The sequence below is a fragment of the Amblyomma mixtum genome, chromosome 9, assembly GCF_055824585.1.
Source record: "Amblyomma mixtum isolate Tamu chromosome 9, ASM5582458v1, whole genome shotgun sequence".
Taxonomy (NCBI): Eukaryota; Metazoa; Arthropoda; class Arachnida; order Ixodida; family Ixodidae; genus Amblyomma; species Amblyomma mixtum.
Window position 1 is genome coordinate 71,442,439 of NC_143020.1, and position 11,376 is coordinate 71,453,814.

Consider the following 11,376-nt stretch of genomic DNA (forward strand, 5'->3'; position numbering starts at 1 on the left):
GAGGGGGGCGGGGCAGTAGCAGTGCCAATCGTACAGTTTGCGGTAGCACTGATAAGACAATGCACTGACACGATAAGGCAGACAGCGCATGCCCGATACATTGACGAAGGCAAGAAATGCACAGGAACACCTAATTACATTGACTTTTAATTCGATAGCATTAGAAGCTGTTGAGGGCCGCCGCGGTGGCTCAGCGGTTATGGTGCTCGGCTGCTGACCCAAGACGCTTGTTCGATTCCGGCCGCGGGGATTGAATTTCGATGGAGGCTAAATACCAGAGGCCCGTGTGCTGTGCGATGTCAGTGCACGTTAAAGAACCCCAGGTGGTCGAAATTTCCGGAGCCCTTCACTACGGCCTCCCTCATAGCCTGAGTTGCTTTGGGACGTTAAACCCCAATAAACCAATAAACCAAACCAAGCTGTTGATATATTTAGGGATGTGACGTCACTTCCGGTCTAGTGATGTCCCTGTCCTCCAGCCAATGGGAATTATCAGGTGTGGTGACGTCACCTTCCTTCAGCCAATGACCCGGTCTGGTGAGGTCTCTTACCACCAGCTAACGAGAATGACCAGGTCTGGTGACGTCATTTCCCCCAGCCAACGGGAATTATTCGCTCTGGTGACGTCGTTTTCCTGCGGCCAGCGGTATAATTTTATGACCGATGGCACAATTTTTTTTTCCCCGATGACACTTTTATTGCCATCGCAATAACACTCCAGGCTTACTCGTGGGGAGCCGGGTAAAATTATCCTTCATGGTGCCGTGAAGGACGCAGGCGTGATCGGTGCCCTGGTGGCCATCGCGGTGGACCTGCTGGTGTTCTCGGCGAGCCCGCCCACCCTGCAGGTGTAGATTGAGATCCTCATGACGGTGCCCATCCTCTGGCTTCCTACATCGTCACCCGCGGACTGGTAAGCTCCATGTTCTCGATGCGCTGTTAGAGCCCCGCGGGAGTAGGTCAAGAGCAAATTCAAGCACTCCTTAGAGCAGTGAGATCTTGATACTCGTTGTTGAACACCGGGCAGGGCCGGATTAAGAAAAGTGGGGGCCCTGGGATAATGCGCATCTAGGCCCCCTCTCCCTTTTCCTCCACTGATCCCCGTGCCCTCTGCTGCACTACTCGAGCCGCCGCGGTGGCTCAGTGGTTATGGCGTTCGGCTGCTGCCCCGAAAGACGCCGGTTCGATCCCGGCCGCGGCGGTTGAATTTCTTTGTGGGAGAAATTCTAGAGACTCGTGTACTGTGCGATGTCAGTGCACGTTAAAGAACCCCGGTGGTCGAAATTTCTGGAGCCCTTCACTACGGCGTCTCTCAGCCTGAGTCGCTTTGGGACGTTAAATCCCCTTAAACCGAACCACTACTGGAATGTATCCCATGTTTCATTGTAATTCCACCTAATTAAAATGAACGAAGTGCGATCAATGGGATTCGTGTAACAGTAACGCAGTAGCATTAGTTTTGCGCACATAACACTACGGGACTCTTGGAACGCGCGACACGTGTCCGTCGGTGCCCGAGCGCCGAACGCCACGGAAGAGCCGCGTGAGCCGACCGACATCATGCGAGGCTGCATTGCAGCTAAATTGCAGCGCGCGTCGTGCGCCGCCTACTCTCCTTTTTCACTGACACCGTGCACAAGCCGACAGACAGGTTTTTGTTCGCAGCACTGTTTTAATGCTAACGCATTAAAGAAAAGCAGGCTGAGCTAGCTTCCTACAGTCGAGCTGGGTGCTTCGGCAGCGACTACGAAATAGAAACACTCGTTAATTAGTGCCCCGAGAGGGTAATATTAAAAGTTGTTAAAATTAATTTGACTACACAATGAACGTTTACTACTGCCCTCACGAGGCGCATTTGAATAGCAGAATTAAAGTCCTGGATGAGTGGTGAGCGTGCTCGGCGCTGAGCCGAGTATCCGGGTTCAAATCCAGCCGCACGGCGGCCGCGTTTTGATGGAGGCGAACTGCAAAAATGCGCCCATATGCTGGGCGATTTCAGAGCACGTTAAAGATCCCCAGGTGGTCGAAATTATTCCCGAGAGCTCCAAAACGGCACCTCTTTTTTTTTTTTTTTTTGCTGCCGCGGTGAATCAGTGGTCATGGCGCTCGGCTGCTGACCCGAAAGATGCGGATTCGATCCCGGCCACGGCGGTCGAATTTCGATGGAGGCGAAATTCTAGAGGCCCATGTACTGTGCGATGCCAGTGCACGTTAAAGAACCCCAGGTGGTCGAAATTTATTGGCAGTCTGCTATCATTTTCTTGTACTAATGAATTATTTTTGGGGGCAAAACGTAATGCTCTTGCTTCACTGTCGGGCGACGTCTTTTGCAAATTTGTAGCTTGACACAGTAGAAAGAAAGACTGTGCATCCATCAAGGCGTTACAAATGCAAACTGTGGGCTTTGCACCAGATCTCCTTATTTGTTATTCAACGAAAAGTCGTGGGAAAGTACATAATACTTGCCAATTAATGCTCCAAAGCTAGACAGAGGACATTGAAGGATGCCCTGCTGCGGGGTCCAGGTTACTTTTGACCACCGGCAGTTTTGTAATGTGTACTGGCATTCATGCATTCTAACAAAATATTGTTAAAATGCATAGTAGTAGTAGTAGTAGTAGTACTAGTAGAAAACTTTTATTGAGATCTTTTAAGAGATTCGCGGATTCGAAGCCTCCGTCGTCTTTCGTGGCGCCGACGACTTGAGGCTTCTCTTCAGCAAGGTTGGGCCCCTAGTCCAGGGCTCCACTGAGTCGCGCTGCATCAGTAGCGTGCCGCACTAAGGCCCTTTGGGCCGCGAGCTCGCTGCTGGTGAGCCGGCTCTCCCATTGCTCCCCACTCGGGAATTCGTGTTGGTGGAATGCTTTATTTCGTTCGCACTCCCATGTGATGTGGTATAGTGTGGGTGTGTCGCCGCACCAGGGGCAGTTTGCTCTGTATTGTGTTGGTGACATCTTGTTATAGATGTACAAGTTGGGGAAGGAGCTTGTTTGTAGCCTACGCCAGTCGACTGCTTCCTGCCTCGTGAGGGCTTTGTGTGGTGGTGGGTACTTGAATCTAGTCCCCCTGTATAGTTGTAATGTCTCTGTGTATCCCCCCTCGCATGCTAGTAGCTGAAGCTCCAGAACATCTGACATGCCTGCTCGGTATGTAAGCCCTCGAGCTAGGCTGTCTGCTCTTTCGTTCCCCGCTACGCCTGCGTGGCCTGGGACCCAGATTATGTGTTGTATGGGTGTCTTCTCAGCAGAGGCTGCTGCCCCACTGATTATCCTGAGGGCCATGCCGCTAATTCTGCCCTTCGTATAGTTTTTACACGTGTCTTTCGAGTCTGTTAAGATGTTTAGGGATCGGCCTTTCCTATAGCCTTCTGCTACCGCCAGCGCGACGGCAATTTCCTCGGCCTCCGTTATGCCCACGACCTCCGCTGAGGCGCATGTGGCCATGTCTCCTGTGCTATTAACTACCACCGTAGCGGCTAAGCGCTTCCCTGCATGTACGTACATGGAGGCGTCCGTATAGACTGTGTTCTCTGATCGGCCTAGCCTCCTTTCTATCTGCTCGGCCCTTGCTTTTCGTCTGTCCTCGTGTAGGTTAGGATCCATGTTTTTAGGCAGGGGTCCTACATTAAAGGTCTTTCTAAGGTCGTCCGGTACGTCCGCGTATCTGTCTACCAGTCCGCACGTGTTCCGACCCAACCTTCTCAGGAGCGCCCTTCCCGTAGAGGAGCCTCTGAGTCTGATGAGTTGTGCCCCCAATTGAGCCTCGGCAAGCTCATCGAAGGTATTGCTGATTCCGAGTTGGAGTAGCTTCTCGTTTGATGCGTTTCTGGGCAGGTGTAGAGCAATCTTGTATGCCTTCCTGAGAATACAGTCGGCTTGCTCTCGCTCCGCCTTTGTTGTTGCGTGGTAGGGCAAGGAGTACATAACTCTGCTAACGATTAGGCTGTTGACGAGTTTGAGGGTATCTTCTTCTTTCATCCCGTACCTTCTCTGAGAGACTCTACTGATCATTCTGCCAACCTGCTCCGCGGCTCTTCTCAGCAGGCTGATGGTATGGCTGCATTTTCGGCTGCTCTGCAGCCACATGCCTAGGATTCGTACCATGTTCTGTTCTTGGATCAGTTGCCTCTCTAGAACTACTTCCAGCGAGGCTTTGGTAGGATTTCTTCCGATCCTGATGATTTCCGACTTCTCCGTCGAACATCTGAGGCCTCTCTCCCTGACGTAGGTCTCTACGCAGGTCGCAGCTTCTTGTAGTCTGTCTTGCTTCTCCCCTAACGATCCTTGGGTGACCCATACCGTGATGTCGTCGGCATACATCGCGTGTTGGATGCCCGGGATTTCCTTGAGTCGTCTTGCTAGCCCGATCATCGCCATATTGAACAGGACGGGCGATATCACGGAGCCTTGGGGTGTTCCTTTGCAAGGCGTGGTGAAGACGTCGCTTCTCAGCTCGCCTAGTCCCACGGTCGCTGTTCTGTCGCTCAGGAAGGCCCTGATGTAGTCGTGGGTTCTTCCCCCGCAGTTGGTGTTGTTGATGCCTTCCATGATGGCGGCGTTGTTCACGTTGTCGAAGGCTCCCTTTATGTCGAGGGCCATGACAACGTTTTCGCCACTTCTCGGCATTTTCTCGAGTACTTCCTCCTTGAGTTGGAGTAGTACGTCCTGCGTAGACAGGTGGGCTCTGAACCCGTACATGCTGTCTGGGTACAGTTGGTTCTTCTATAGGTGCGACTGGATCCTTTTTGTGATTACTTTCTCGTACATCTTGCCCAGGCACGACGTGAGGGAGATCGGCCTGAGGTTCTCGACCTGGAGTTTCTTGCCTGGCTTCGGGATCATTACCACTACCGCGTGTTTCCACTCGGCCGGCACTGTTCCTTCTTGCCAGAGCTTGTTGAAGTAGGCTGTGAGCTGATCTATGGCTCCATCGCTGAGGTTTCTTATGAGCGAGTTCTTGATTCTGTCCGCCCCCGCTGCTGTGTTTTTTGTTGCCGACCTGATCGCCTCGACGACTTCCTCTCTCGTTATGGGCCGATCCATGGTTGGATTCTCTTCGCCCTGGTACTCTTTATGGTAGCTTTCGACCTGGTCTCTGCCGTAGCATTTGACCCGGACTTCCTCGAGCTGTTCGTCCGTGCCCGTGTACTGGTGCACCAGCCTCTGAAGCGATTTGCCGCTTTCTGATTTGTTCTTGCTCGGGTCCATGAGGGACTTGAGGATCTGCCACGTCCTGGCCGTGCTGAGGGTGCCGTTCAGCGCGTTGCTGAATTGCTGCCATCCTTGCCTAGCCAGCTGCGTTGCATACTCCTCCGCTTGTTTAGTTATTTCGGCTATTTTAATCTTTAGCTTCCTATTGAACTTCTGTCTTTTCCAATGCTTGGTGAGCCCGCGTCTCGCCTCCCATAGCTTGAGGAGCCGCTTGTCCACCTCCGGAGTTTGTTCGGTTCTATCCACCTCTTTAGTATAGAGTTCTTGGATCTGTCTGAGTTGCTGGCTCCACTCCTCCGCAGATACAATGTCGCCCTTGATCTGCTTGCAGTGTGCTCTGAAGGCATCCCAGTCCGTTAGGCGGACCTTGCCTATTTTCCGCTTGATATTGTTTGCGGTTGTGCTGATCCTTATTATGTGGTGGTCGCTTCCAAGGTTCTCGAGCAGGTTCTCCCATTCTGCTTGTCTGGCGCCTCTTACGAAGGTTAAGTCAGGGCACGTGTCTGGACTGACGCTGTTCCCCTGTCTAGTTGGGTGGTGTTCGTCGGTTAGCAATTCGCACTCTGCCTGTTCTGCTGCAGCGCAAATGCCACGTCCCTTCTTGTCGTCTTTATTGTAGCCCCACCTCGGGCTCTTGGCGTTGAAATCACCTGCCATTACTAGGGTGTTGTTCCCCGCTAACTTTTTCGCCTCCGTAAAGAGCATAATAAAGTCCCCATCTTTCTGTCTGGGCGGGCTGTATAGGTTTATAATATAAGTGCTTTTAGATCGTGCTTTCTTTTTGGGGATTATCTCCGTGATCACGTGTTCGATCCGGGTGTCCTCTATTTCGTTATGTGCTATGGCTACTACTTGTTTGCTAATGAGAGTTGCCGTACGGCCATTTTCCTGACACGTGTAGCCCCTAAGCGTAGGGGTGCAGTTTGTTTCCTGTAGCATAATTACGTCTGGTGGGGTTCCTCTGGCATAGATGAATTGCTGCAGGAGGCCTTGTTTTTGCCTGCACCCCCTGCAGTTCCACTGCCACATCTCTAATTGTTGGAGGCGTTCTGCCATGATGGGTTACCATTATTTGCGTTGGGGGTTTCTGTGCCGAACCTGCGTTCGTTAAGTAGTCTGTCTCTAGCATCATTGGTTATTCTCTGTGTGTTTTGGCTCTTGATGTGCGTCCTGACATTCTGTTCTAACAGGGCAAACTTTTGTTGTCCCTGCTGCATTTCGCTTTTTAACTGCTGCATCTGCTCTTGCATCTGCCTCTGCATGTTCATCATGAAGGTTTTAAGCTCATCGTTGGAGGTCCCTCCCTCGTGGTGTTGTTGCCCCGTCTCCATCGCCCTAGGCGGTGGGGTCTGAGTCCTAGGCGGTGCATAGCCTGTCCTCGATTCACGTAGTTCTCTGATTACCTCGCTTAGCTGCTTCCTAAGCTGCTCAAGTTCACGTTTAAGTGTCTTATTTTCCTCCGCTAGCTGTTTCTCGCGTGCGGTTTGTGTGTTGTTTGTGTTCGAGTGCGGAGCAAAGAGTGATTTGGGAGGGCCGTCTCCCCAGCTCACCTTAACGCCGCCGCTCTTCTTTTGCTGTTGCTGCCCTTGCGTCTGCTTCTGCTGTTGCTTGCCGTTGCCGCCCAAGGGTGGGAAGGACTCGTCCCTTTCGGATCCCCGGCTCTGGCTCCGGTTCCGGCTGCCCCCGCGGCTGCTCCGGCCCGACTCCTGACTCTCGTCACGGAACCATCTTGGTTTTATTCCCCGGCTGCGGCCCCGGCTACGGCGTTGCTGCTGCAGGGGGCCCCACCGCAGCTCGCTCGCCGACTTGAGTCGCTGTTTGCAGTCTCTCGTGCCCGCCACGTGGTCGCCGCCACACAGCAGGCATTTGGGTGTGCATTGGTGGTCTGCCGCCGGGTTCTGGAGTCCGCACTGTCTGCAGGCCCTAGTCTCCGGATTCGGGCAGACGTCCATTCGGTGCCCCTGTTGGCCGCAGGTGTAGCATACCTGCCTCGTGGGCCGGTACGGGTAGCACCAAAATTCTCCGCTGTGGTAGAGAACTTGCTTCGGGAGGGTGGGGCCGTCGAAGGTGATGATGGCCGTGCTGGATCTCCCGAGCATTCTGGCTGTTAGGATCTTCACGCCTTGCGTGCGAACTCTGAGGCTTGCCTTGAATTCCTCGGGCGAAGTCTCCGGATCCACTCCGTGGATCACCCCGCGTAGCGTGCCTTCCGGCGCCGCCACGTGTGCGTTTACGGCGTAGTTCTTGCCTCCGAAGCTCAGCTGCTTGATGCGCATAATCTTCTTGGCCGCTTCTTCGTTGCTGGTGCTCACAATTATGATGTTCGATCCATTGCGCAGCCGGATGATCAGGTCTTCTTCCTTACATCCCCGCTCGGTAGCCGCGACTACGGCCCGCGCCACGTGGTGTTGGTGCAAGTCTCTGACTGCGAGTCCTCTCGGCCGGAGGGCGATTTTAAAGTCGTCTCTGGGGAGCGGAGGCAGGCGTCGCCTCGGCGCTCCCTCCCTCTCCTTCTTCTCCGCCGCAGCTGGCGCGCCAGCTGCGTTCTTCGTCGCCCCTGAAAAAGGCGCGCAATCTAGGCCGTTTCCCGCCAAAACTTGCTGCTTGCCGCCGCCATCTTGGCGTTTCCTTTGTTTCTTCGACATGGCGACTATCCAGTCGTCTTCTTTTTCTCTGTCGATTCCGCTTACTTGTGAGCGTTGGATCGGTGAGGTGCTGCTTCCCGGGGCTTGGATCCCTGCTGCAGCGAGGCCGTCTCTGTCTTGCTGCATGTGGGCCACTTCGATGGTGTCGTGGAAGTCTTCTTCCATGTTTTCCTGGGATTCAGCCGAAAATCTTGTCGGTCCTAAGGTCACGGGTTGGTCGTAGCTCGGATTTCTCGATCGGGACATCGCTCCGATGCGTCTTCACCGCGGGCCGAAGCCGGGAAGGCCGCGGAGCCCCGTACTTAACGCCTTGCCGACCACGTGGGAACTTCAAATGCCGATAAAATCCGAAAAAATGGACCCACCGGCTTGAAATTGCTATCCTCGTGGTCCTCTTCACTTCCGACGTCGATTCCGACCAAAATTTCGGTAGTCCGATGGGATTAACCGGGTCAAAGGACCCCAAAATCACGGAGCGCATGTGAGGCACGTCCGCACTCTTCGGCGAACGCAGCGTTCCCCCTAAAATGCATAAATGCTGCTGTCAGTGTAGTCGGCATTAAGAGAACAAATTCCGGTGGCCCTCCTGTCACTAAGTCACGTGACCTTGTGACGTTATCACAACCTGGATCTCAGAAACCCCACCAGTGGCTGTGTTTGAAACAGCCGCTGTTCCAAACATAGCCACCTTCTGTGGCAGTGGCACATCACTTAACCGCTCCTCCACTGTGCCAGGATCGGTAGGAGGACTTCCTCCGTTCAATAAATGTAAAGTAGGGAATGGCCAATATTGCATACTTGGGCATGTAGGTAGAACCTAGGCGACAGAGAAGGACTACTTGTGCGAGAGGTATCAGTAATGCTATTGCATTGTATCCTTAAGTGTGGGTTAAGCGTTACATGATGGCGAAGTAATTCTTAAGTTTAGGTTAAGCGTTACATGATGGCGTAGGAATTCTTAAGTGTAGGTTAAGCTTTACATGATGGCGAAGGAACGAATAGTTTCCATGGCTGTGAAGTGATATGCCAAGAAAACCCTAGGCCACTGAAGGGACCATTCACGCTATCACATCATACCCTCAAGGCGGGGCTTAAATGCTCCATCAGGTTTTTGTCCCTAGCTAAATGCAAATGAGCATTGAAACCGTGGTGTGGTGCTCGTCGGCTAAGTGCCTAAGCCACTGAGTTTATGTGTAAACATTGGATTAGGGCGCTTAGCTTGTACTAGCTAAGTATAATAAGCCTCTTAGTAATCAACTTGCCTAACTTTGTTTTCTGGTGGCAAGATGTATTAGGCTGTTCCATTTCGACCAAGTTGTCTATCCACTGGAGAGAGAACTTAGAGCAGTCAGAATAATGAACACAACAGGAAGGGCACTCTCACTGTACTTCCGGTGGTTGACCCTCTTGTCTGTCCTGGCTTCACTTGTTGCATCAAGTTGCTGATTGTATGGTTCTACACAGGGCGCGTGGCTATTGAATACTTGGATCCAAACCCCGAAGTGCAGAAGTACGCTTTCAAGTGTCACCGTGCCAAAGACAGCAATGGCATCGAGCTCATCTACCCTGTGGACGCAACTGTGAACGCATTCCACAACTTGTACAACACATTTGTGGCGGGAGACAGTGACGGCCACGTGAACATCTGGGACGGCTTCAACAAAGAGCGTCTCTGTCAGTTCCACAAGTACCCATCGAGCATTGCATCCCTGGCCTTTAGCCATGATGGCTCGCTGTTGGCTATTCATTCCTCTGCGAACAGGGCGAGATTCATAAAAAACCGCACGACGCCATCTTTGTGCGTCGTGTCACTGATCAGGAGACAAAGCCGAAACAACTCCATTATCACTGACTTGTTTTTTTATTTCTTTATTTTATTCAATAAACATGAATGTTTAACTCTGAACACCTGTACTGTCTCCACTTCAGCACCCCTTTTGAAGTGACCTTGTGAATTGTTCTTTTTCCGTTTTCATTTTGCTGGATGACTTTTGAGCTTATAAGCTTTTAAGCAACAGGCATTAGCTGCATATGGAAAGTGTACAGCTTGGTTGATTTCAAGAAGCAAAATTGGTTGTTAGTAAGTGGAGCTCAATGCTCACAGTACTTTCATCCAATATTTTCCTTGTTTGCATTAGCTGAACTCAAATTAGAATATCGAAAATTCGAACTCGCCAGAATCGAGCTTTTGGTTCATTCGAACTGACGAATTGGCCGCGTCTGAATTACGTGTATCTCAGTAAGAAAAAATGCCCACTAATTTGAATGCACGAGCGAGTGCCACTGTTAATTCGCTCAGTCTGAGCTGAGATTTGCCATCGGGCATCCGCAGGCCAGAAGTTGAGTGGTCGCACGTCAGTAACCACGGCGAACGATTGCATAAGCTGCCACGCGCAGTCTGCTGCGCTGAAATTAGCCATGGTTTCTTTGCGGCAACCGAAAGCTCCTCGCGAACATAAACGTAAGCCCAGCTGTGCTGCTGAGAAACGTAGCAAAACATTTTAAAATTCTATGTTTTGGGCATAGGAACGTCTCTTTCCGCTTGGTAAGCGGCTTTGGGCAGAGTTTCGTGAGAATAGTATGGCAACACTGGGATAGCAGACGGCGAGTACGTCTCACGAAACTCTGCCGCGGCTTTTGTGGAAACCCTCGCACATTGACTTACATTAGAGGAGTGAAGACTGTCACCAGCGCTGAAATCACATACACAGCCAGTTTAAACCACTAGAGTGGTTTATCACTGAAATAATGTTATTTATTTCTGTCACCAATATCGGCAACTGTTATTTTGCTGGTCCTGGACTAGGGTGACTCGTATCCCCATCGAGGCGCCCAGTTGTGGACGTGATGTCACTGCCATTGTTACCGTGGTGGCAGTCGTAACTTAAAAATATATATATCTAGAAAATCAGAGCTAAATATAACGATTTACTTGTAGTGGCAAATAAAAAAGTCAGTGGTGGGAATGCTGCGGCGATTGCGCAAACTTGCGCCTTTATATTAAATCTGATACATGCTGCTACAAAGTGCCGAGGGGCTGCACATGCGCGGGAAGGCTTAGCGCGGTTTACGTGTCCGCTGTTTGGAACGCCTTTGTCGGTGACTGCTTTGCACCCGCCGCGGTGACTCAATTGTTAGGCGCTCGGCTACTGTGCCGCAGTACCTGGGTGCGAACCCGACCGCGGCGGCCGCGTCTCAATGGAGGCGAAATGCGGAAGGCGCCCGTATTCTGCGATATTAGTGCATGTTAAAAATCCTCAGGTGGTCGAAATTATTCCGGAGACCTCCACTGCGGCACCGCGGGTGCACAGTACCATGTAGTAACTGAGCTGACGTCGCATGAACAGAGGCTTCGGACGACGTAGGCGGGACTCGTCTCAGGATATTAGGGACGGAAACTACCTCGACCGGGTAGTTTTGCCGGTAGAAATCCGTCAATGCATTAGAGTCGGAGCGCTCCAAGAATGTGCTGGTGGGTCGTCACGATGGACGGAGAGGGCCAAGGCGCAGCTCCTTAGAGA

At 52.0% G+C, this 11,376-nt stretch overlaps 1 protein-coding gene, 1 long non-coding RNA gene and 1 other non-coding gene across 3 annotated transcripts; 2 read left to right on the top strand and 1 right to left on the bottom strand.

Moving 5' to 3' along the window:
* The first annotated feature begins 121 nt into the window (after positions 1 to 121).
* On the top strand, positions 122 to 9,761 carry LOC149329627 (uncharacterized). Its single transcript, XR_016285446.1, has 2 exons — positions 122 to 913; positions 9,320 to 9,761. It is a non-coding gene; the product is annotated as an uncharacterized LOC149329627 (long non-coding RNA).
* On the top strand, positions 1,129 to 1,202 carry TRNAS-GCU (transfer RNA serine (anticodon GCU)). The gene has a single exon. It is a non-coding gene; the product is annotated as a tRNA-Ser (tRNA).
* LOC149329629 (uncharacterized) lies at positions 5,175 to 8,101 on the bottom strand. Its single transcript, XM_089560366.1, has one exon. The coding sequence runs from the start codon at positions 8,099 to 8,101 to the stop codon at positions 6,242 to 6,244; it is 1,860 nt and encodes a 619-aa protein (XP_089416492.1). The 3' UTR covers positions 5,175 to 6,241.
* Positions 9,762 to 11,376: the final 1,615 nt, after the last annotated feature.

What these genes read in the sequence shown, in the direction of transcription:
- LOC149329629 (XM_089560366.1), bottom strand. Translation starts at nt 8,101, where the DNA reads ATGTCCCGATCGAGAAATCCGAGCTACGACCAACCCGTGACCTTAGGA.